This window comes from Mustela lutreola, chromosome 3 (genome assembly GCF_030435805.1).
Source record: "Mustela lutreola isolate mMusLut2 chromosome 3, mMusLut2.pri, whole genome shotgun sequence".
NCBI lineage: Eukaryota > Metazoa > Chordata > Mammalia > Carnivora > Mustelidae > Mustela > Mustela lutreola.
Window position 1 is genome coordinate 171,236,961 of NC_081292.1, and position 25,218 is coordinate 171,262,178.

The 25,218-nt window shown below is 49.4% G+C and overlaps 2 protein-coding genes across 6 annotated transcripts in view; both read right to left on the reverse strand.

Moving 5' to 3' along the window:
• The window catches only part of EIF4E2 (eukaryotic translation initiation factor 4E family member 2), a 29,690-nt gene extending 14,735 nt beyond the window's left edge, over positions 1-14,955 (reverse strand). For 4 of the 5 annotated variants that reach the window (XM_059167706.1, XM_059167705.1, XM_059167704.1 and 1 more), the window contains exons 1-6: positions 14,800-14,955; positions 8,619-8,733; positions 7,017-7,151; positions 2,076-2,180; positions 705-857; positions 471-607 (exon numbers count right to left, since the gene is read on the reverse strand). In XM_059167706.1, coding sequence (XP_059023689.1) covers positions 471-607; positions 705-857; positions 2,076-2,180; positions 7,017-7,151; positions 8,619-8,733; positions 14,800-14,819 — 665 coding nt within the window. In that variant the 5' untranslated portion in view covers positions 14,820-14,955. Of the gene's footprint in view, positions 1-470; positions 608-704; positions 858-2,075; positions 2,181-7,016; positions 7,152-8,618; positions 8,734-14,511; positions 14,742-14,799 lie in introns of those variants that run through there. The other variant, XM_059167708.1, reaches the window with a different exon arrangement.
• A 1,925-nt stretch (positions 14,956-16,880) lies between these two features.
• On the reverse strand, positions 16,881-22,215 carry CHRNG (cholinergic receptor nicotinic gamma subunit). The gene is made up of 12 exons (XM_059168973.1): positions 22,161-22,215; positions 21,836-21,975; positions 21,554-21,598; positions 21,270-21,379; positions 20,566-20,721; positions 19,745-19,842; positions 19,268-19,468; positions 18,954-19,068; positions 18,618-18,732; positions 17,708-17,921; positions 17,354-17,487; positions 16,881-17,113 (listed from the first exon to the last, which is right to left on the reverse strand). Exons 1-12 carry the CDS (start codon positions 22,213-22,215, stop codon positions 16,940-16,942), a joined length of 1,557 nt encoding a protein of 518 aa, XP_059024956.1. The 3' UTR covers positions 16,881-16,939.
• Between the last annotated feature and the right edge of the window lie 3,003 nt (positions 22,216-25,218).

A 25,218-nucleotide genomic window follows, 5' to 3' on the forward strand; every position in this document is an offset into this window, starting at 1 on the left:
TTCCCAATAATAAGAAGTCAACTTCCCAGGACAAAGAAAACAGACTGATGCTAACAGGTTAAAAAGACATGCAAAAGTGGGGTGAGGGGCGGACAGGGAGGAGGACTTGACCGTTCAGTAAAATTATCTTAAAAAGCAGCAAGAAAACGAAGAGCACTTTGTCTTTCATTTTAAGATAGTGGTTAGTGAATGAAAGACACGACAGCCCGTGTAAATAAAGCAAGCCCAGGCAGCGTAACTGGGACTGTGCAGAAGGGCTCTCTCTGATACAAAGCGCCACACAGTGTAGGTGGGCAGGGAGCCTCACCAGCAAAGAACTGCTACGAGTGGCCAAAAGCACTAGAGGGGAAGACTGGTCTGTCCCTTCTCCGTAAGTCTGGCTCCTGTTTGACCGTATTCCTCCGGGCCCAACTAAGGACCTACTTCTCCTAAGCTTAGGGACATACCCCCCAAGCACCCCCAAAACGTACTTGATGCTGTCGGTGTGGGTTTTGTACTCCATAATGGTGTTGGGAGGTAGATTAAGCACTCGCCGAAGCGTATCCCGGATTCGGGCTGTGGTTGCTTGGTCACTGGCAGTCTTATTCCATATTGAAATAATGTCCTCCTACAGGAGGAACAGAAGGAGTCGTCAAAGCAAACCAGAGGCAGTGAAGAGAGCAAAGGCAACACAAGAAACCAAACCTGCCCATGGTGTAGCTTACCTGAAACCGGACAGAGACCACAGCCCCACAGATCTCCTCCCCAACCATGAACTGTTCCCCCAACATGGCCAGGATAAGATTCTCCCAGCAACGGGACGCCAAGCCCTTCCGCAGCCGAATAATCCATTTGCCACCATTTTTATTTGCATCATCCTGTATAAGATAGAAAGCACTAAAGTTAAAATGTGGTTTTGCCGGTCTTTTACTTTTGTATGCAGCAGGAAAAAAGCCAAGGATCCCTTCAACATTTAAGAAGTCTTGTCACTTTTCAGTTATTCAACTTTATAGGAAAAAACGGTGGTAGGACCAGGGAGATAAAAAATGGGAAAAAAAGAAAAACAAGGTGGGACTCCTTGGTATCAGCCACAACAATGAATGGCTAAACCGATCCTTTTAAAAATAAACCTCTTTTTCTGAAACTACTTTGGAATCAAAATAAAGTGATATCAGATTTCAAACATACAACATTCCTCGTTTCATTCACTAGAAGTTTACCAAGTGTCACTAAGTCTCAAGCATACAGACGTGAAGCCACAGTCTCTACCAGATCTAGTCTAGTGGAGGAGAAAGCCAAGAAAATTAATCTCGGCAGTACAGTCTGACATGTGTTGCTGTAACAGAGATACGCTAAGTTAAAGAAAAACAAGACAGAAACACTCAAGAAGTGGAAACATTTAACCTGGGTCTTGAGGGATGTACAGTTAGGTAAAAAAGGCGAAGGGTCTGCAGGCATCAAGAAAAACACGTCTGTGTACAAACTGAGGCTGTGTGTCAGGGAGATATGCAAAGAAGGCAGCTAGCTGCTCTGAAGAGAAGGCCTGGGCATGCTGGGAGATGAGGCCTGGAGGGTTAGTAAGTGCAAGATAATGGGAGCAATGCAGAGTTGCGTAGGGCCTATAGTTGGGTGTGTATGTATGTGCTCACATTTGTTTTCTAAAAAAAATGCCCTGGCATCAGAACAGAAGATGGGTTACAGCAAAGAGATCCTATAGCCCAGCTTTGGGCCTCCAGCTACTGCTAGCTACTCCAGCTCACTTTTTACCCACTTCAATCACATATACACTGCAGTAGTCTCTCTCTCTCTCTCTCTCTCTCACACACACACACACACACATCCAGTTTAATGGGAATAAGGGTAATTAAAAAAAAAAAGTCCTTTAATGTTGTTATACCACTTTAGTGATAAAAAAATCTTTGTAAACATACAGACAAGTGATGACATCAGTGCCCTTTCCCAGAGGTCCTGGCTCCAAAGATGTACCAAATAGTGTTGTAGCTTTGAGAGAAAACTTTAAATACTTTAACCTTAGCAGGGCTAAAAAAAAACCCTGCAAACACTCAGAACAGCAGTCTGAGGTCCTCTGGGCTTACCTCCCACATGGGTTTAATTCCTTCTTTGAAGAGATGGAAGTCACTGTGGCCTGTCAGGTCCCCGGGACGTACCATGTGGCTATAAAACCTCCAGAACTGCTCCACCTGTAGAGAGAAGGCCCCAGAGCACAAAAGATTATCCTTCCTTTTTCTTTGAATGAGTATGAGATTTAAGAGAAGACACTCTGCTACAGACTTGACGTTTTGGAGGACACATTTTCATTTGGGGAAGCATGTGGGAAGGAAGGCATGCTGTATGGCAAGTACAGAAATATAATACTGTTGATACAAGGATAAACTCTTTAGGTGGAAAATGCCAGCCTCAGCCAGGACCCCTATTTATGAAAGCCCCAGGATAATCATTGCATGCTATAAGAGGACCCTGTTTTACACAGTGAAATCTTTCCAGTTTATTTTTTTCTAAGTAGGCTCTATGCCCAACACGGGGCTTGAACTCATGACCCTGAGATTGAGAGTCTCATAGTCAGAGCGCCTAGGTGGCTCAGTCAGTTAAGTGTCTGCCTTCCACTCAGGTCATGATCCCAAGGTCCTGGGATCCAGCCCTGTATCCGGCTCCCTGCTCAGCCCGGGGCCTGCTTCTCTCTCGCCCTCTCTCCCTCTGCTGCCTCCTCTGCTTGTACTCTGTCAAGAAGGTGAATAAAACCTTTAAAAAAAATTTAAATAAATAAATGAAGAGTGCCACTCTACCGACTGAGCCAGCCAGGCATCCCAACACAGCGGAATCCTTTTAGTCTTGAGGTATATTAAGTGCCACATACATGTAATTTTTTAGAACCAAATCACTTTGTAAAAAATACAGTATTATTAACTACAGTCATCATGCTGTAGTCACATCCCCATGAAGTCTGATCGCTTCTCAATCACAGACTACTTACTGGCAGATACAGCGCAAACGACAACAAATACATTTAGTTCTGTTTGGTTATTGAGCCATCAGTGATGGTATCAACCACATACTCTACTCTAACCCATGGTGCCCTTGGTAAGGGCAGGACGACCAAAACCAAACAGAACTCAGCCTCTCATATTTGGGGTTTAAGTTCCTCTTCTGAACTAGAAAATTTATGTTTCTCCTTGCCCCTCCTTCATAATCCTGTTAGAAAACTAGACATATTTCCTATTAGATGCATGCCTTATCAGATGTATTTCTCTATGAGATGCATGCTTATTTCTACTCATCAAGCTATTCCTGTTTCTCTCGGTAGTGCCATGATAAGGAGACCTTACTTCCTTAACAGGTACTGGCCCCACGAAGTACTGGCCAGTGAAGAGGCACACTTTAGGAAGAAAGAAAAAATGTGGAACAGTGTGAAGACAGTTGGTATTCGCCAACACAGCAATGAGGAGGCTCTGAACAAACACCCAGCAAGACATCACAATGCACAGCTGAAAACAGGGCACTGAGGAGATGAGATTCAGGTCATACTTCTAAGTGTGGATAGTAACTAAGGAGAAGGAGACCTTACACTTTATGAAACGGCTGTTCCTCTAGAGAACAGAAACATGGGAACTGTCTCATGTTACAAAGAAGTCAGGAACAAATGTCATTCATAGGATTTTGAAGCAGTGTCTCATCTCGACAACCGCTATGTTTAGCTGTATATAGCAACTAGGGAGAGTAAGTGGCCATACGTATTAAACGAGCAAACATCTTTTTCCACTCTGACACAGTAGGAAGAATCAAAATACACCCACTAGAACTTATAGCTCACTGTGAATTAGAAATTGGGGGGTGGGGGTGGTTAGGGAGAAAGTATACCAGCACCCCCAATTCCCCAATTGAGCACTGCTTTATTAGCTGTCTGGTCTCTTCAATTCTATAGTCAGACTACAGAATCTCAGTCACCATCGTACATCCGAATCACAAGAGAGATGAAGTACAAAACTTGAGAAATATTATTAGGCTTCAAAAGATTTCCTCTTCCTTCTCTTTAGGCAATTTTGGTATTTGAAACTCCTCACTGAAACCGCAAAATAAATGTTCAGATTCAGAATGTAGGCTGCACACACACACAAAAAAGACTTCAGAAATAATCTCGGGGGGCGCCTGGGTGGCTCAGTTGCTAAGCATCTGCCTTTGGCTCGGGTCCTGATATTAGTGTCCTGGGATCGAGCCCTGCATCAGGCTTCCTGCTTGGCGGGAAGCCTGCTTCTCCCTCCCCTGCTTGTGTTCCCTCTCTCACTGTGTGTGTGTGTGTCTCTCTCTCAAATAAATAAATAAAATTAAAAAGAAAGAAAGAAAGAAAGAAAGAAAGAAATAATCTCAGGGCAGCTGGGTGGCTCAGTTGCTTGAGTGTCTGTCTGACTCTTGCTTTTGCCTCAGGTCATGGTCTTGGGTGCTAGGATCCAGCCCTACATCAGGCTCTGCGCTCAGCAGGAAGTCTACTCTCCTCTCCCTCTCCGTCTGTCCCTCCCACTACTCACACACACACTTTCTAAAATAAAATCTTTGAAAAAAAGAAATAATCTCAACTACGTTCCTCATTTCATAGTTGAAAAAATGGGTTTCAGAATTTGCCCTGCCTTGAGTCCAGCACCATAGCAGATGAGCCATGATGATCCCAAAGACCAATGCTCTTTCCATTTTAAGACACTGCTTTTGTAGTCATCCTGACTTCGAGAACTTTTAAATATGGTCAAATATTAGGATTAAGGAGCACTGAGAAATACTGCTTTGGATTTGATAAAATGTTCCACAATGTGATTACTTCTCTGTGAGGAACCTAATATTGTGAGACATTTCCTGATGCCTTGAATTATAAGACAGCCAACAGTGGTCACACATCCATGGATTCTAGAAGAATGATACCCCAGATGATGTTAACAATGTTGCTCTAGTCAACTCAGCATTCATGCCAAAGAGAAGAAAAGAAGAGGCACCTGGATGGCTCAGTTAAGCAACTGCCTTTGGCTCCAGTGGTGATTCCAGGGTCCTAAGCCCTGTATATGAAGCCCCATGTTGGGCTCTCTGCTAAGTAGGGAGTCTGCCTCTCCCCCCTTCAACTTGTGCACACACTCCCTAATAAAATAAATAAAATCTTAAAAAAAGAAAAGAAAGGGCACCTGGGTGGCTCAGTAGGTTAAACTTCTGCCTTCAGCTCAGGTCATGATTCCAGGGTCCCAGTGTCCCAGGGTCCCAGGATCGAGCCACAGATCAGGCTCCCTGGCTCAGCAGAGAACCTGCTTCTCCCTTTCCCTCTGCCTGCCGCTCTGCCTACTTGTGTGCTCTGTCAAATAAATAAAATCTTTAAAAAAATTTTAAAGAGAGAGAGGGGAAAGGTAGGCTCCCTGCTGAGCAGAGAGCCCGATTCGTGGCTTGATCCCAGAACCCTGGGATCACAACCCGAGCTGAAGGAAGAGGCTTTAACCCACTGAGCCACTCATGTGCCCCAAGAGTCACATGTTCTAATGAATGAGCCCACCAGGACTCTTTAATTTTAAGCCCATCTCCTCCAAAGGGGCTTTCCCCAAGCTGGAATTAATTTTTTCTTTCCTCTGAACTTCAAGAGCACTTCAGCCTTCCCTATAGCACTTATCACTGTAAGAATGACTTGCTTCTCTAAGGGCAAGAGCTTAATTCATTTTAGAACTCTTGGTGAATCCATTCAACAAACATTTCTTGAACCAAATATGCACCCAATACACAAGCTATTTTTAGTATTACAATAAAGCCTATATCTACCAGTAATAAGGGAGTACAGGCGGGCACCTGGCTGGCTCAGTTGGAGGAGCATGTAACCCTTAATCTCAGGGTCACGAGTTTGAGTCCCACGCTGGGCATGGAGCCTACTTTTAAAAACAAACAAATAATTAAATAAATAAGGAAGGAAGCACAGGCTCACTAAAACAAATCCTTGCTTTGGGCTGAAATGATTATCAACTCAGCAGAGTAATCAGCTAATCTGATTACCAGATACATATGACATACACACACGCATATATCTGATTAATAATAAATGGAGAAATAGTCTAAGAAAGCAGCATTAAGTCTCACTTTTCTTGTTTGTAAAACATGGATAATATCACTGATCTCATAGGGCTATTATATGATCAAAGGAAACTACATCAAGTGCCTATTACTGTGTCATTCTTCTTTACCAGTTTATTGTAATGTTTACTGTCAGAGTTTTCATTTCTAGTGTCTGCATTTTAAATAGGAAAAAACCTCCACAATTTCAAGAAAACAACAAATCCTGCATTTGATTCTGCCCAGAAATCAAATGTACAGCATGTAGGAAGTGCATAAAAATTTTTGCTGAACAAGACTGGTGTTAATTGCAGATATGGAAACCTAGCCACCAGTGAGGGAGACAGAGAGCTGGGGCTATTTCTGACTCTGACAGTACTTACAAAAACAATGATTAGGATTTAATTTTCTTTCTGAACACAGGAAAAAGATGCTACTTTATACACAGTTCCTAACGTACCCAAAACCCTAATGGGAGGTTCGTTGTTTTTTTTTTAAGTAAGCTCTCTGCCCCAAGATTAAGAGTTCCACGCTCTATCAGCCAGATGCCCCATTAATAGGAGGTTCTTAATGTAAGGAAAACTTTTGAATTTTACTCTTGACTTTACTGTCAAGCTTCATAAAAAATAGATATAGCGTATTATAAAATGTTTTATCCTCCATGAAAATTTGCATGCAATAGGGACTCAGTACATATCTACTTAAACAAACCTGTTTTTTTGTATTGTCCCTTTACAATCAATTTGACAACTCATATACTTCTTGATTCCTATGCATGTTACCTATGGATGTCTGATGAGAAATCAAGAATGAACAAACCTGACCTTGGGGACTCCGTCAAATAAGGAAACCAGAATCCTAAGCTACCAGGAAAGTTAAAAAAAACACTATGATGTAAATATAGGGACGAATGTTCTACAAAGGCTCATTACATTAAAGCAGTAAGTACTCACGGAGGCAAAGGTGCCAATCTGTTTGATATTCTGTTCATAGCTCTGTGAGCTGGTGGGACGGCCAGGGGTCCTTCTGGAGTACCAGAAAGTATAGTTGTACTGCAGGGGATGCTCTGCTGGTCCAGGCACAACAGCCTATCAAGTAAAGAAGGTGTGTTAATCTGGGGCATTTTTCACATGATCTGAGACAGAGAAAACATTTTACGGCGTCACCCCTTATCACCTCCACAAAAAGGACACATCCTCAATTACCTGCATTATGCCCAAGATTCCACTTACCAGTAAGTTTCCTTAGTGGTTAACTGACTCTAAGCTCCTGTAACGTTTTATCTGTATTCTTGCGGCATTTGTAACTTTGTGTTTTCTAACTTAGGTATTTATGTTTATATCTTATCTCAGCCAAGTACTCCCAGGCCAAATATTGCCTCCTCTATGACACTTTATCACTTACTGGCTAGTAACCTGGGCAGGCTGCTTAACCTGTTTGTGCCCCTGCTGCTTATCTACAAAGTGAAGAAAATAATCATAACCATATCATAGGGTTGCTGAGCGGATCAAATAAATTAATAGATCTAAAGTGCTTAGCACAGTGCCCGGCACACAGTAAGTACTCAGTGTCAGCTATCATTACTACTGTTACTATTAAGTGGAAGCCCCTGACCCATAGTCTCATTCGCCTTTGTGTTCTCTTAGCACCTACAATGCTTGTATCTGGATAGTCCTCGACCTTGTGAGAGAAACAACCGTTTTGATATGTCAAAAAAGAAGATGATCTGGAACACCCAGGTGGCTCAGTCAGTTAAGCATCCGCCTCCAGCTCAGGTCATGATCCCAGGGTCCTCGGATCAGGACTCAGGCTCTTTGCTCAGCGGCGAGCCTGATCCTCCCTCTACCTGCCCTTCCCCCTGATTGTGCACACCTTTGTCCCTAACAAATAAATAAACCCTAAAAGGAAGAAAGAAAGAGAGAAAGAAAAAGAAATCTATCAGTCCCTCATTCTCTAGACTTTCTCTTTTTCCAGTAACTTTCAGTTTAGATTATTACTGACTAAAGAGTCTAAAATTTCAAGGGATATGTAGGATTAAATACTCGGCAGCAGCTTATGAAGCAACAAATAGCTCTGCTAAACTCCAAGGTTAATATCTCGTCATGCTGGGAGAATGCTGGAAAGCAAGGCAACATCTCAAGATCTTGTGGCAAGGGAAAAGTTCTAATACCCACCATGAATGCCAGTGATTCAACAATCTTTTTCTGAGAACAAAAGCAGATATGCCAGTGTGCTTCAGTTAGTTAAGCATCTGACTCTTTATTTCAGCTCAGGTCATGATCCCAGCCAGGGTCCTGGAATCGAGTCCCAAATCTGGCTCCATGTTCAGCATGGATACTGTTTGCCCTTCTCCCTCTGCTCCTCCCCCTGCTTGAGCACATGTGTACACACATTCTCTTTCTCTCAAATAAATAAACCCTTAAAAAAAAAAAAGCAGCAGATATTCCAAAATAGGGTGCCATCAAGTTAATCTGGTATCCTTAACCTAACAGGTTCCACAAGATAACCAAATTTCAAGTCCAAAGGCAATTCTATCTCTACAGCACAAAACTCACCTTCCTCTTACTGCTGCCCTGATTCTTGTCTCGTTCCATTTTTTCCTTCTCACCATCTTTCTGTGTGCTGTTTTCTTCATTTTGATCATGGTCCCCACTGTCATCGTCTTTCAATCTGAATGGGAAGGCAAGACAATGTTAGGCCATGAATGAGCTGATTCTTGCTTACCTAGCAAAGCCACCGGGTCAAATGAACTATCATATAACAATCCCTAAGTCAGTCAAAATAGAGACAATGAGATGTATAAGAGATGAGGGAAGAGCAAGGGAGTATAGAAAGGCAGTTAGGAGGAATTTCAAAACACAGTCTTCCAGTTTTCTTTCTTTCTTTCTTTTTTTAATCTTATTTATTCATTTGAGAGAGATACAGAGACAGAGACGGAGAGAGAGAGATCCCAGGACCTGGAGATATGACCTGAGCCAAAGGCAGATGCCCAACCATCCAAGCTACCTAGATGCCCCCCATCTTCCAGTTTTCTGACAGGCAAAGAAGCAAGAGAAAAACAGTTTAATTCATTTTATTTTTTGGCCAAAAATAATGAATTGATAATAGTTTCTGTATTGTATAACTGCTTTGGCCTTTCAAATAAAGTTAAAAACTGACCTATCTTTCTTGACACTTCTTCTAACCATCTCTCCTATCCTTCCCCACTGCAACTGCTTTAGTTCAGGCCCACTTCTCTGTCATCTCAGTTATCAAAATAAATCCCTAAATGGTTTCCCTAACACAAATCATTTCCACCCTCTATCCATCCTCCACATAGCCACCAGCATCTTTCTAAATGCAAACAAGGGGCACCTCTGTGGCACAGTCAGTTAAGCATCTGACTCTTGGTTTTAGCTCAGGTCGTGATCTTAGGGTCTTGATTTCAGGGTTGTGAGGTTGAACCCTGTGTTGAGCCCATCTGGCTCCATGCTTAGTGCAAAGTCTGTTTAAGACTCTCTCTCCCTCTGACCCTCCCCTTGGTGCTTGTGTATGTGCACATGTGCATTCACTCTCTAAGATAAATAAATAAATCTTTAAAAAAAAATAAACAAAAATCTGGTCATTTAAATTCCATGCTTAAAACCATCAAACATTTAACTTCCATGCTTAAAACCATCCCTTGCCTTTTGATGCACACCCTGCAGGATAAAGTACAATGAAATTTAAGATCCTCTAGAATCTAATTTTTGCCTACTGATATTTCTTTCCCTTCCCATCTCCCAAAGCAATCTATAGTCCCACAGCTATGCCTCTGCAAACACTACCCCTCAGCCTCAGGTGCCACTCCTCCTATGTCTATTTTTCCCATTAAATGGAGGGATCTCTTAGAAGTCTTTTTAATCTTTGATCTCCAGCACCAAAGACAAGAAGATGTTGCCTTAACATATTACACGATGTTAAACGTTAAACATGAATCAATGTTAAACAAAAAGAAAAAGAAATGACTGAAAGAGGGAATGAATGTCTTCTTGCCTGGTAAGACTGGTCAAATGTAGAGTAGATGCTATACTTCTAGAAGCAGTGAACTACCTACCCTAAGGCTTTCAGGTACATCTAAAGCTCACTGGATTCAGACAAAAAGATAAACGGAAGGTGAATTCACAAAGATAGGAATGTCATGTAATTTAGAACTGGACCATTAGCTTATCATGGCTCTTCTCCAAAACCACCTTTGGCCCTAATGACTATCTAGTCAAACGGAATTAGGTAATTCTCAAGAAAGGACCTAGAAATGCTCAAGTGATAACCTTATATACCTATAGAAACATGATGCAAAGTATTTTGCATTTTCTTTTGCCCATAAATTTCCAGTGCATAGCACATAAAAAGCACTCAATAAATATTAGAATGCACAAACTAGCCATGTGATGAGGTGCCTTTTCTGCTCATTTCACAGCCCTACTTGTAGGGTATACTCAGGTGCATGATGCCATAAATGACCCTACCCCACTCTGTTCAAGGAATGAGTATGAAGGGCACTTGAATAAAGGGCATTCCAGCCTGGCCAATAACTGATGCCCCATGGTCTTGCTCATAATTATGAGTAGATTCCTTGCTTGGCTTTTCATCCAGGAAATGAAAGATCACACAGATTCAGAAGCTGGAACAACTACATGGCTCCCACATGAGAAAAGCAATGAGGGTAGACAATGAACAAGAGCAAAGAAAACCAGTAGGGAGAAAGGAAATGGAGCAGAGAAAGTGGTGAGAAAAGTGGCTTTGTTTGTGATGCTGCCATCTTGTTTAGTTTGACTTCCCCAGACTTCTGGGGGAACATTATCTGTGCTTATTATACTTCTTCCCCTTTATTAAACTCGAGATGGTTTGGTTTACTTTCCTAAAGGAACCTGTATAGCACCAAGTCCCACATTTACCAAGCCACTTATTGTATCAGAGGTTAGACTGCCTGTCCCCAAGGATCTGATTGTGGAGATAATGTATACATACTTGGGAATCAGCTTGGTACAAAGGTCCTGCTCTCTATGTGCCAAATATCACCTCCTTCTTGGTCCCAAAAAACTCCTTGCACTCTTGTGTTATCAGCCTACTTACAGTTTCCCGATCTCACCCCTCTGTTATACTCACCGTGTGGTCTCTTCCCCTACTTAACTTGTCCATCAGGACTTGGGATGAGGGCCACTTTCTCTTAGAAACATTTCCTACTCTCCCTAGGCTGGATCAGGCTCCCCTCTTCTGAATCTCACCATACAAATGCTTGTACTTGTCTCAGATGTAATGTCATGGCTACTTTTTTGGGCTCCCACCAATCAAAAATTTCTCATGGTTTTTTATACCGAATAGGCCCAAGACCGCTCCTAATTATCTTTGGGGCACACCTCAGGACTCAAGCCATTTCCCTCTCTTCTTACCTCTTAGCCTTCACTATATCCTCTGGGGTCCCTCCTCTTTAAATTTTGAAGAGGGGCAGTTTACTAGCCCCAAGAAAAGTTGGGGCTAGTAAGTTCCTTGGAGCTAAGTTCCTTTCTCTGCTGCTAATCACAACAAGGAAAGAGAAAAAGAATAGCAAAAATAATTATATCTGAGAAGAAACAGTGCCACTGAGATCCCTGGACCACACTTCCTGATTCCCTTCAGAGACGGTAAAAGGAAATCCTACGGACCTTCATCTTGTGTTATTTGAGAGTGGAGCTAGCCAACTACGCTGCCCTCAAAGCCCATACTTAAGGCAAATCACTTGCACCCTATGTTCCAGAGGCTACTCTTCCCAGCCTAAAGCTGGATTTGAGCCAAGATACCATCAGGACTAAAAATCAGTGCTCCACAGACTCAGGAGCGCAATTAGCATCTCTAAGGCTATCCAGACTGAGTGGCTAAGTCAGCTCATCAAACCTTCTGCCCAGGTTTGTCCTTATACTAACTAGATGCTTGTGGATAGGAACTTGGGTCTAATTCATCTTTACATGTCCAGCATCAGTCAGAGACAGACAACAAACATGTTTAATGAAAACATGTCTAAAATCAAAGCAATAGGGGCACAGTTACTGAAGTGTCTGCCTTCGGCTCAGGTCATGATCTCAGGATCCTGGGATGGAGCCCCACACCAGGATCACTGCTCAGAGGGGAGTCTGCTTCTGCTTCCTCCTCTCCCCTCTGCCCACCCCCCACCTGTGTGCACTCACTCTCTCTCAACTAAGTTAAAACTTAAAAAATAAAATAAAATTGGGGCGCCTGGGTGGCTCAGTTGGTTAAGTGACTGCCTTCAGCTCAGGTCATGATCCTGGAGTCCTGTGATCGAGCCCCTCATCAGGCTCCCTGCTCAGCAGAGAGCCTGCTTCTCCCTCTGCCTGCTGCTCTGCCTACTTGTGCTCTCTATGTCTCTGTCAAATAAAAATAAATTTAAAATAAAATAAAAGCAATACAAGGCAGAATAAATAGGATGAGTGCCAAACAGGTGGCTTGGACAATACTTTAAGAAAGGGCCAAAAGCTAGCAAAGAGAGAATAGTGACAAAATCGAGTATGGCATCTAGAGCTGAAAATTAATCAGTCTGGGACTGCAGAACAGTGAAAGCATCTTAGGTTTGACATCATGTCAACAGGATCAATGACAGGGGCATTAATGGACTTGACAGATGTGGGAGGTAGGGTATAATTATAGTCCTAGGTCAAAGTCGAGCCCACTGAGTAGAGTAAGTTAGAGCTCTTCTTTAACCTGAGCTCATCAGACTAGACGACAGTACCCACCCAGGTCCAGGCAATGGACTTTTATGATGCTGGCAAACTGGCACCAGTCCTTAGGAACCATGTGGTTTAGAGTATAGAAGCCAAAATGTAACAATGGTCTAAAAACTGCAGATTTTGGGGGATCAGGGCTGGCTCAGTCAGAGGAGCTCCGGGCTTGGGGCTGTGGTTTCAAGTCCCATGTTGGGTGTAGAGATTATGCAAAGAAATAAACTTCAAAGCCTGGGGCAGGAGTGTGGTCTCTAATTGCTAATTTCAAATAAATGAAATGCTTTGGCTTTCTCCTGCATAGCTAGGAGATGTTAAAAAATTCTGACTCGGTATAAGGAATAGCTAATAATGAAACATTAAAAATGATCCAGGTTAATTTTTGTCAAGAGGTACTTGAACCTAGGTTAAACAACACATCTGGGTTTGAATTCTGCCACATGGGCCTTCCTGTTTTTGTGGACAAGTTACCCAACCTCAGGGGGCCTCATTTTCCTATCTGTAGAAGGAGGTAACACGACCCCCTTTGCAGGGTTGTTAGGTGTAGAAATAATACGTGAAAAGTACCTAGCAAGATGCCTATGGAAGCCATTGCTACTATTCTTAAATTAGTTTACTGCAGATTGCTAAATGATTTGGGCAGGACTGGACTAGATGACCCATAAAGTGCTTTCCTAAGATGAAATTCTGATTTGTTTGATCCAGCAGAGGAACAGGGTTTGCAGAAAGCTTCACTGAGGGAGGACTTAGATCTGGAACTTGGTGCCCCAGAGATTCAAGATGAGGGGTACAAAAGGGGGAGGGGGAGTGTGGCTGTTCCTACTGAGATGGGCTCAGCTAGGCAGCAGACTTTTTCCAAGCCCCCAGAGACTTCTCAGAGACCAGGAAACATTCCTGAGGAGCTGCCTAGAGGGCTGAAACCCAGGACTCCTGAATTTGCAAACCAGCACTCCTTGTCCTGGAAAAATCCCAACTTGCCATCAGCAGACAGTCACAGCCTAAACAGTGATGCCACTTTACATTTCTTCCTCACTATGAGCAGTTCACAAAGTACCTTTAGGCACTGCTGAATGTGATTTGACCTTTATCACACGCCAGGGCACTAACCACTAATGTGCCTTAGATAACAATGGCTGGGTAACTCTTCTACTGTCAAATAACTGGGAAACTGGTGGGTCTGGGCCTGGAAATCCGGGTCTTTGGAGATCAGATTTACCAGATTATTAGAAGAGCGATAAGAACATAAACTACCTCAAGATACAATCGCTAGAGGGAAATACTCTCATTTCTTTTCTGCATTTCCAATTGATGCTCAACTAGAAACAAATAGGGTAGACACGGAAGTAGAGACGGGGGCAACGTCAAGTGTGCTCGCTGGGCAAGAAAACGAGCAGCTCCCCGTCAGTGTGTTGGAAGGGAAAAGGAGGAGGAGAACGGAAGTAGGAAGAAGGCTGAGGAAGACCAGGGGCGTTGCCTAACTGAGCAGCCTCCAGGCGCAACAGCCACATCGTCTCACTGCACCTTCCCAACTCTTGGACCCGGGCTGTTACCGTCCCCACTCTGCAGATGAGAACACTGACTCAGAGAGGCGAGGTGACCTGCCCAGGCTGGAGAGCGTGCGTGGAAAGCCGGCTTCAGAGGCAGGGCAGCCAGGCTGCGGAAGCACCCAAACCGCCGCGGTCTCCGCCCCTCCACGCTGCCGGCCACCCGCACCCACCGGGGCGGGGCGTCCAAAAAGCTGCTTCCGGGCGTCACAGCTACCTCCTCCCCGGGCCCCCGCGCTTCGCCGTCGGTCCGTACGACCCCCGCGTCTCTGGGACCCCCGCATCACGCCTTCCCAGCCCCCTCCTCTTCCCCGCCGGCCGCCTGGGCCAGGGAGGCCCGCAGCCCAAGCCCGGGAGGGAGGACGGCGCCGGGGAGTTTTGCCGCCGCCAGCCCCGCTGGGGGGCGGGCGCGGGGAACGGTTGGGGGAAGGGGCCCCGTGGGGCGGCCACGCGCCACTCACGCGTCGAACTTGTTGTTCATCCTCTCACCGCCGCCGTCGCCACTGCCTCACGGAGTGACTTCCGCTCCGCCAGGTCTCCCCCCGCTTAGGGCCCGGCTACTTCCGGCTGCGCGCGGCGCAGCGGAACGTCGGCGCCCTACCTCTGTGTGGGGCGGGTATCCCGGGACGCCCGCCTTGGGCGGCTGCGCGGAGGCGCGGGTTTGGCGGCCGGTAGGGTCGCGTGGGCTCTTCGCTTTTCCCGGGTTCCTGTCGTGCGTCCGAGGGGACGTCCCGACCCCCTCCCGCGGCGGCTCGGAGAAAGAGGCAGAGCCGCGTCGCTGACCGTGCGGGCTCTGGACTCACTGCTTGGTACAGATCCCGACTCCACCCCCAGACAGGCTGCGCGATCCTCCCCGAGGCTCTTTCCTCTTGGGGTACCGGCCACACTGTATTATAGCGCCTGCCTCTTCGGGTTGCCGCGCGGATGGAATGGGATCGTCAGTGGCAGGTGCTAGACCTAGTCGCCCGCAGTAAGTGTAGTGTTGTAAATTTTTGCTTACTTGAGCCAGGAGCTAAAGAGCTCATCTCCGCCCTTTGAGGCAAGTCAGAGAAGTTGAGAGACTCACCCCGGGGGACAAAGCTAGTGAAAAGCTTACAAGAACCACAGATGGGCCCACCGTCATCAAAGTGCCTCCCGGATCTAAATCTCGGCTCCAAATACACAGGGAGACCGCGCATATAAACTGGAGTTAATGAAGTGAACCTGCTGGTGGTTGAGCCCCAAAGCCAGCAACCCTGTATTTGGGGGAGGGTGTTGTTTCCAATGTCCCATTGTCAAGTCTTACGTGGTACTTTAACACTTGGGAGTCACTTTCACCTGCACCTTTGATCCTCTAATGTGGGTAGATAGGAACTGAATGTAAATGTACCCGCATTTACAGAGGCTCAGGGGGCACGAATGAGTTGCTCAAGTTGTCTTATCACCTGTAAGACTCAGGCCCCAGCTGTACTCTCAGAGCAGGGCCTTTCCTCTCTCCCAGGAAGACCTCAGCCATCTTGTTTCCTAAGTGGGGCCAGGGGAAGCTGGTCAGAGTCTCCTCTCAGAAGGCAAAGCCCAGTGATTCCCTGTTACCTCCCAGCCTTTCTGCCTACCTCTTGGTTGCCTTAAGCATCCTTTGGGACCAGTGCAAATGCCCCAGCCCTTGAGAAGAGAAGAGGGGTCTGTTTTCCAGGCCATGGAATCTTTCTTGGAGTGTCTAGAATTGGGTTGGGAATTCTGGACTCCAGACTATTTAGCCACCAGTGTTCTGGGAAGCCCTTCTTACCCTGGGCCTCAACTTGCCCATCTGAAATGTGGGGGAATAGTGACTCTTACTTGTCCATGATGACCTGAGGAGCTCTTAATTCATGGAATCTTTTGTGATCAATGACAAAGCATAGAATGCAAAGGTCACTGGTGCAGGTGAGTATTGGCTGCTTATAGCGCCCAGAAGGCAGGGGAGGGAGAGTAGCAGCTGGACTGGGCTGCTGCCATTCTTTCAAGAGAACATTTCGCACCTGTCTTGACCTGCCTCCTTTAGGGGCCTTTGGGGAACTTGTAAAAAGGAAGGGAAGCCTAGGCATGGAGGGATGGGACCTTGCCTAGTTGGGAACATCATACAAGACAGATTCCTTAGGGCTTCAGAAATGAGGGGAGTAAGGGGCTCCTGGGTGGCTCATTCGGTTAAACAACTGCCTTTGGCTCAGGTCATGATCTCCGCCGGGTCCTGGGATTGAGCCCCAAGTTGGGCTCCCTGCTCAATGGGGAGTCTGCTTCTCTCTCTCCCCTCTGCTCATGCTCTCTCTCTCTCAAATGAATAAATAAAATCTTAAAAAAAAATAATAAATGATGGGGCTTGCTCATGCTTTGCTGAAATGAGGGGGTTGCCAGGAGTAGGTTAACCAGTGCCATGTGGTGATCCCAAGAGCACACACTGCCCACAGCCATTTTCAGCCACTCCAGAACTCCAGCTTGGTCTCTTTATTTTCCGTGCTTTTTTCAGGGCCGTTGGCCTACATGGCCCTGCAGGGCACTTCCCAAAGGGCCCATCATGACCTCAGCCACTGAAGAACCCAGCTGACAAGACTCCATGTGTCTAGCAGCAGTTGGTTGCTGGTTGGCTCAGTCAGGTGGGGGCAGGTATGAGCGGGGGTCTCCAGGGAATGGCAGAGCGGGCACCTGGTTGTAGTGGGCCATGAGGAAGATGCCAGCAGTGCCACAGACAAAAAGTGAGAGCATGGCCAAGAAGCAGACACGGTCCAGCACGCGGCCCACCAAGAACCACTCCTCACTCCCCTGGAGGCGAAAGGCGGGGTGTGGGATGATCAGCAGTGACACCAAGCCTGCCCTGGATCACTGTGTGATCCCAAAGCCCTTCTCACCTACTTCCAGGCCTTAACCTGCCTTCGGCCATAGTCCCCTGGCCCCAGTGTCCCAGTTCCAATTTTCTCATCCCATTGCCCTACCACAGCCACCCCACTCATCTTGCCCCCGTCTCAGTTCCACGTCCCTCCCCGGGTACTGAATCCCCCTTACACTGTCAAAGTGACTCTGCTGGTGTTGGGCGAGGGCAATCAGGTTGCAGGCTTCCACACATGCCTGGATGGCGGGGGCGGCCTGCTTCAGGCTGCTGCACCACTCCTGGCTGTGCCCTGGCTCCGGGCCTTTCTCTGTGGGAGAGAGGGTAAGGTCAGGGAATAGAGCGGAGAAGAACTAGTCTGAGAAGGCAGCCTCTCCCAAGGGGCCCTAGCGTCTCTCTCCTCACCCGGGAGACTTAACAACACTCATCTGCTCTGCCTGGTCCTTTGGCTGACAGCTAGCCCTCCCTGTCTGGAGTCCCTGGGGAGGAGTGTCTCCACAGTCATCCCTACCCCACAACCCCAGCCTCACCTAGCTTCTCCAGCGCTGCCCTCACCAGCCCATTGTGCTGCCGCTGCCGGAAGAGAAGTTCACTTCGAGGCAGGCTGAGAGTGACCTCTTCCCCAGCTGTGGGCGACCATCCTGAGGAGCCGTTCTGCAGCTGGCGCTGGGGGTCGGGCACAGCTGCTGGGGAAGGTGGGCAAATGTGCATCCGCAACAGCTGGGGCAAGAGCCGTAGGAACACCTGGAGAAAGGATTTGGTGGCGGGCTTCAGCTAGAAGCCAGCTGACCTGGTATGGAGCTGGGTTTCTGAGCCCAAGGAGAAGGTTGGGCGGGAGGGCTCAAGCCACTAGGGGCCCAGAGGCAGCACACGATGGCCAGGGGCTTGACCCCGCTCAGCTCCGCTGGTCTGTGCTAAACACAGGGAGCCTAGGTCCTCCAACTTGTGTGCATGGAAGTATCACCAGGGCACTCCCTACCCAGGTTTCCAGACCCCACCCCCGCTGTTCTGGTCCAGAATGCCTGGGGTGGGCCTGAGAACCTGCATTTGCAACAAGGGTCTCTGTTGGCTGTAGATCACACGGACTCCGGAGCCAGACTGCCTGGGTGGAATCTTGCCTCTGCTTCCTCGCCAGGCAACCTTGGGTAAGTTAATGAATCTCTCTGTGCCTCAACTTCCTCACTTGCAAAATGGAGATGGGACTAAAACCCACCTTGTGGGAGATCTGTGATGATCAAACGCTTCTGCACGCATAATACACCGGTCACATAATAAACACTCAGGATTATATTAATCCATGGGGCACATGTTTCAAGATATACACAGGGGTGTTTGCCACTGAATGTGGCAGGTGAGTAGGGAAGGGGAAGGGGTGGAGAGGAGGACGTGTATGAGTGGACTGGACAGGAGGACGCTGAAGTGGGCAGGGAGGGGCCTTGCCTTTCGGACCCCACGAGCCATGGAATGTGTGTGGGGGGACCGCAAAGACACGTTGAGCACGACCACAGCATTCACGACAATGAGGATGGTCACCACCAGGAGGAAGGTGAGGTACCTGCCGGGGTTGAGTGGAGGGTTGAGCAGGAGGTGGGGCTGGGCCCTTTGGCCCTTCATCTCTAGCTGCACCCCCACTCTTGGCACCCAACACCCCCAATCCCTTAGGGTGAGGGGTTGGCATTGAGGGAGGTGGGTGTGGGAGTGGCAGGAGGGACTTCCTGCCCTGACTTCTGGGCAAGGTTGGGGGAGGTGGGCGGTCGGCGTGAGGGGCAGCCTTACTTGCTGATTAGTGGCACTGCCTGGGAGGTCTCGGGCACCTTCTTGGCCACGAGGAAGAGGAAGACAGTCTGGGCCAGGAGCACGTTAATGGCGACGGTACACTTCTGGCCCCCCGCTGCCCAAAACCAAGAGGTCTTCAGAGCTGATGTCAATTTCTCTGCTGTGGGGCACCTCCCCCACCCCATAAGGAGGCCGACGGCCCTGGTCTCCAGGGACAGGTGGTCCTGTGTGCGGTACCCCAACCCTGTGTCCTCCCAGCTCATCCCTGTGCTACCACCTGGGGCCAGGGCTCCCCTCCCACCAGCTCCTGGTACCCTTGGCAGGAAGGAAGTAGATGAGGATGGCAACCGAGGAGATGAGGACACAGGGTGCAATGATATTGATGACATAGAAGAGGGGTTTGCGCTGGATCAGCAGGTAGAAGACAACCTTCTGGTGGCCTGCCTCCTCCGCCGGTGCCTCCACGTCTAGCAGCATCTTGGCAGGCCGGTGCCGGATGGCCCACTCCCCATTCTCTGCGGGAAGCAGGCCAGGGTGGGCACAGAGAGGGAAGCCCCCATCCCCTAGCTGCAGGGTGGCCAGCGCAGGCCCAAAGGAGCACCATCCAAGGAGCCCGGATACATGATCCCCCTCCCACCCAAACTAGGAGAGAAGAACTATGTTGAGCCTTTAAAGATATATTTTTATGGATTACTGTGGTTTTCACCTTGGGTTACAGGGAAGGGGGTCTGAGCTTAGTCTGGTTCTTCCCTGGAGGCCAGGTCCAGCAGGGATCCTGGGAGGAAGTTTACCTGTGAAGGCCTCAGGGTCGATGAAAATCCACTCGATGGTCTGGCCATCTTCCTGGCTGAGCTGCAGATTGATCTCATTGGTGCTGTAGGTCTGGGACCTGGGAGATGGGGAGGGAGGGGGGATACATTTGAGTATGGGTAAAGCCACCTCTGAGGTCACCCAGATGATCGTCCAAGGAAGCTGTGGACAGTATTGCCTTCAAAAGTGCAGCCCAGAGGGGCACCTGCGTGGCTCAGTCATTAAGCATCTGCCTTCAGCTCAGGTCCTGGGATAGAGCCCTTCACTGAGCTCCCTGCTCGGCAGGAAACCTGCTTCTCCATCTCCCACTCCCCCTGCTTATATTCCCTCTCTTGCTGTGTCTCACTCTGGCAAATAAATAAAATCTTTAAAAAAAAAAAAAAAAGGAGGGTCTCCTTGTGAAAAGAACACTTCTCTAAGTTATGGGAAAAACCCTCAAACAGACTTTCTCCCCCACACCCCATTTCTGGATAAGAAGACTGATTCACCCTCCACCTCTCCATGGGGTGAGGGGTGACACTCGTGAGTGCCTTCTTGCCCACACACCCCGGTCATTAATTCCTCCTTTGGAGTACAGGCAGGGAAACTGAGGCAGAGAAGGAGGATGAGCAAGGAGACTGTGGCTTAGCAGGGAGGGACGTGGGCATCTTCAGGTGTCTGAAGATGACAAACACACAGGCCCCCTGAGAGCTGGGCTGGGCCCCTGCTGAGACTGCCTAGCATCCCCCAGCCAGCCAGACTCCTCTTAGGTCCACTCTCTGAATCCCTCCCCGCCTCCCCTGCCCCTGGTAAATGGCCTCACTGGAAGACGAGGGAGCAGTTCTGCCAGTCGAAGGGGAAGTAGGTGACAGAGACCGGGCAGGATGAGCGGAAGATGGCCGGTGGCAGCCAGTAGACACATCCGTCAGGAGACACCAGCACATTGCAGTAGAGGGCCACCTCGAACACGCCGTCCACGCTGTGCATAGGCCGGGCCACGGGGCTGGGGCGAGGGGTCACGTCCCCGGCAACCCCAGGCCAGCCCTTGCCCTGCGTGGATGGGGCCTGGGGACAGCAGCCCTTCACGGGCACAGGGTCCACCACCTCCTTCCAGAGGGCTCCCCCACCGCACCCACCTCCCGGCTTCCTCCGGCCTTTCCCCTCATCACCAAGGCCTGGTCACAATGGTACTAACATCTCCCCAGCTCTTGCCAAGTGTGGGAGGTGACCCCGAGTGCGGCCCTCCATGTCGATTCACTCCTGATGGCTTCTGTGGCAGCTGCCCTCATCCCCGCGGCCAAGGGAGAGCAGCGGCCCACCAGAGGACCCGGGACAGAAGAGATGGAGCCAGGCCGGGGGGTTGGGTCTGCTGGCCTGGCCCTGCCCCCAGCGGCACCTGCCCCTGCCAGTATTTCCCGGTCTGTACCTTCTGCTGCTCACCGGGCCCTTTCCCCGGAGCCCCCTAGTACTGGGTCCTACCCTTGTGTCCTTTTGTCCCCCCCAACCCCTGCTTGCATCCCTCCTCACTTGTTTTCCAGCACGACATCCGGCCGCCACACCATGGTGGACGGCACCCTCAGCACCCAGAGGCCTTCGTAGTCTTGAGGGTCCCAGCGCAGGCGATAGTCACACCACTGCTGCAGGAGGAGTGGGCTTGCCAGGCCCTGCTCTCCGCCAAGTCACCCTCTGCTCCCCCCGGGAATGGTGCTCAGCCCAGGTGGGTCAGAGGAGGCAGGGAGGGGATGGGGGAAGGCAGGTAGCTCTAAGGGTACTGAGACCCCATAGAAAAAGACTGTGGGGTGGCCTCTTACCATCTCTATCCAGACATTGGTGGTGAGGGCCTCCTCTCGCTCATTCTAGGGGTACAGAGCAGCAGGATGAACCCCCATCACTTGTCCTCTCCAGATGTTAGTCCCTCTAGACCCCCGTTGGGTGCTACAGGACCTCAGCCTCTTGGGCAGCCCTCGTGGGAGATTTCTAGCCCCCCAGCCTCCCCCCTGTGGAGTCCTTCCTCTGCCTCTCCCTAACAGGTCCCAGGGGCCAGGTACACTGGGCCTTTATCTCCCCCACTGCTCTCCAGGCCTGTGGCTCACCAGGGAGATGAGGTTGGTGAGTGTGAGCTTCAGGCTGACATTGACCACGTCCGAATCGCGCTCAGCGGGCCTCAGGTGGGGGTTGTAGCTGTGCATCAGGTCCCCGAGCAGACGTTCCTCCTGGTTCCGGCCCTCGGCTCCTGCAACAGACAGCACTGAGCCTGGGTACAGGGGCTATGGGGCAGATAGAGGGAGAGGGTGTGATGCGGAGAAGTAGGGTGCTGGGCGTGGGGGCAGGCTTCAGTAACCCTCTAGACCCTCTGTCCCCTGGGCATTGGGTCTCTACTCCAGTCCTCCGCAGGCTCCTGATCCCCTGTGTCCACACCCAAGCAGACAGCCAGCAGCAGCAGGAGGAACAGCAGCCCTGGGCCCCTGAGCATGGTGCCACAGCTCTCTACAATGACGGGTGGGACAACAGCTCCCAGCTCAGGGCAGAGAGATGCAGACTCTGGGTCTCATATAACAGCCCAAGCTCCCACCCCAGCCAGGCCAGCCCAGCCCCACCAGCTGTCCGACCACAGCACTGTCAGCTGTTCCAAGATGGACAAAATGCCAGGCTCAGGTTACCTGGGCTGGGGAGGGGACCGAGGGGGCCTATCTGCTCCAGTAGAGACAGCCCAGCCTCTATCCCCACTCTCTGATTCTGCTGTCCCAGCCCCTGTTCCTTCTCTTGGGGGAGCTGAAGACAGCCAGGGACAGAGAGATGTGGGAGGAAGGCAGAGTGTGAGGAAGGGCCCTGAATTGGGCTCTCTCATTCTACTTCCTCCAGGGGGGGTTCAGGATTTGGGGAGGTATGGAGGCATGTTCTGTATCAGAGTTTCTCTGTGATGTGGTTGAGGACCACAGACTGTCCCACCAGCCTAATATCTTCATGGGTTCCTCCACTGGGCCCAGACACTGCAGGCAAAGCCTAGGAGAGAGATCCACTACGTTCCATAGGCTTTGATACCTTAATGCAAATTAGGGTGCCAGTCTGGGTGTCCTCCCAGGCTCTGAGACATGGCATATAGGACTGGTAAGCCTTGAAAGAAGGAGGGCTGAAGAAGACCTGAAATCTGGGGGCTCTTGGGACTAGAACAACTGCTGAATAGGGGCTCCTCAGTGTGGCCTCAGTAGTTCTTAAATTATCTACAAACTTGGGCTCCTGGGTGGCTCAGTGGGTTAAGCGTCAGCCTTTGGCTCATACCACGATCTCAGGGTCCTGGAATCGAGCCCCACATCGGGCTCTCTGCTCAGCGGGGAGCCTACTTCTCCCCCTGCCCCTTCCCCCAATGCACACGTGCTGTCTTTCTTTCGTGAAAATAAATAAAATACTTAAAAAAAATTATCCACAAACTTAGGGGATCCCTAGCATGTGACAGGCCCCAGGCCAAGTGGGCAGCAGGGGATTTTGAGGGAGACAGGGGTAAGCCTGAGCGGCTCACAGGAAGTCACTGCTCAGTAGGACAGGTAGATAAGGTCAAGGTTGTGGCCCCCAGAAAGTCAGATGAGGGGAACCCAGAAGGGCCAGAAAACACGCTCCAACCACTTTGTAGTTTGAGGTCAGGGGAAGGGTGGGGCTGGTCTAAGAGCTGAGTGTCCTTCTGCCAGTTGTGGCCATGGGCTCAGGCTACCAGTCTTTTGACCATTTATTCAGCAGACAGGTCAGGATGTCCCAGTAAGTTTGCAAGGGAAAAAAAAATGCAGGTTTCTGTAAGTGCTAGCCACCCATGGGCATCCTGGGGGACAGTGTGGTGGAGGCATGTAAGGGCTACGTGTCCCCCTCCCTCCAAATAAATGATGTCTGCAGCATTTCAGCATGTTTTAGTGAGCTGGAACTCCACCTTGGAGATCTGGGTGAGGTTGGCTCAGACCCCAGGCCTCCACAGCCCGAGTCCCTCCTGTCTGTCCTCACCAGGACTTTGGGGTCGGAGGGGACAGCAGTGGTGGCACTTGCCTTCCCCGGTCATTCACTTCTGTCCTTGTGCTCGGTCCTGCTCCAGGCCCCACTCCCAAGCATCACTCTTGCCGCTGGGAATCTAGGTATGTAGCCCCCTTTCCCTGAAGTGTACAAAGCCAGTTCCCCTTCTCCCCAGTTTGCCCTTTGTTGCTCCCCAGAGCAGTACCTCTCTCCCTCTCTAGCCCCTCCAAGACCACATGTTGGCATGCCCATTAATGGCTTCTGCTAAATAATGGACCACCTATTCTCACCCAACCACACACTGCCCCCAGCCATGGTGGTCTGGCCCACCCCAACATTTCTGACTTCCCCCTTACCCTTCTCTACAAGTGTCTGGGAGGGAAAAGGAAGGTTGTGGAGCATGACTTCCCTCTGGTATGAATTATGCCACCTCCCCATGTATGTTTTTTCCCCTTCTTTCCTGCTGTGGGAGAGAGGCCAAATCTCCTCGGTGTTCTCAGGAGGGCGGGTCACCCAAGGAGGGCTGGCGCTGCCAGGAGGGGCTAAAGGGGTGTGTGTGGAAGCATTAAAAGAAAATCTTCTGCAGGCTTCATTTGTGTCTAACAGTTACTCCCTCTTTGTCACCTTCTCTTCTGGAGGCTGGAATGTTCATTTCCCAGGCCCCCTTGCAGATAAGGATGGCCGTGTGATAACATCTTGACCTGTGGGATGTCTATAGAAGTCAGCTGAAGGGCTTCAGGGGAGAGCCTTTGCTTCCTGATGAAAGGGGTCGGAAATGACTGGTTCCTTTCCTGTGTTAAACACAGATGTGAAGTGAGGATCAGTGGCAGTCTGCTTGCACCCTGGGGCAACAAGCATGAGGGCCGGGCTGCTGGGCAGAGAGCCCAGAGCCTGAGTCTCTAATAGCTTTGTGGGACCGCTGAGCCAAGGTGGCAGCCGCTGCCTTGTGATCTCATTATGGAATAAAGACGGAGCCTTATTGGTTTGAACCATGTTCTTTGGGTTTCTGTTCCTAGCAGCCCAGTGCATGCCTCAGATTCATCACTGTTCAAAGGAGAGTGAGTAGCACTGATGGCCTGGAAAGAGTGTGTAGGGACACCCTGTGGTTTCACAGGAAGCTGGCCCCTTGTGGGGGTGACTCCCTGGGGAGTTTCTCTGTCACCCAGAGAGGGGACCAGTGCTGACAGCGCCCTGGGGCCGCGGTGCTGGAGGAATGTGTGCAGTTGGGGGTCCTGCTGTGACCCTGAGAACCTGTGCATGGGGCACTCTTGGTCAGGTGTGGCATTTTGGGGTTGTCTTTTGGGGGGAAAGTTCATGGCCATCTGAGCCAGGAAGATGCAGAGGATTCACCAGGAGGTTGCCAACAGTGCCATCATGTGGCAGAGAGAAGCAAGGACAGTGACTGAGGAATCTGATCCAGGATCTCTCTTGGTGCTTGAGATGGGGACTCTCTCATAGAGGAAGAACCCAGGAAGGTCCCAGA

Excerpts from the sequence above, each read along its gene's own strand:
- CHRNG (XM_059168973.1), bottom strand. The coding sequence starts at position 22,215 with ATGCTCAGGGGCCCAGGGCTGCTGTTCCTCCTGCTGCTGCTGGCTGTC. Across the intron at positions 17,922-18,617 it reads TGGCTCGTGGGGTCCGAAAG|GTGTTCCTACGGCTCTTGCC; the intron begins GCAAGGCCCCTC and ends TCCTTTCTCCAG. Across the intron at positions 17,488-17,707 it reads GGCAGCGCTGGAGAAGCTAG|AGAAAGGCCCGGAGCCAGGG; the intron begins GTGAGGCTGGGG and ends TCTCTCCCACAG.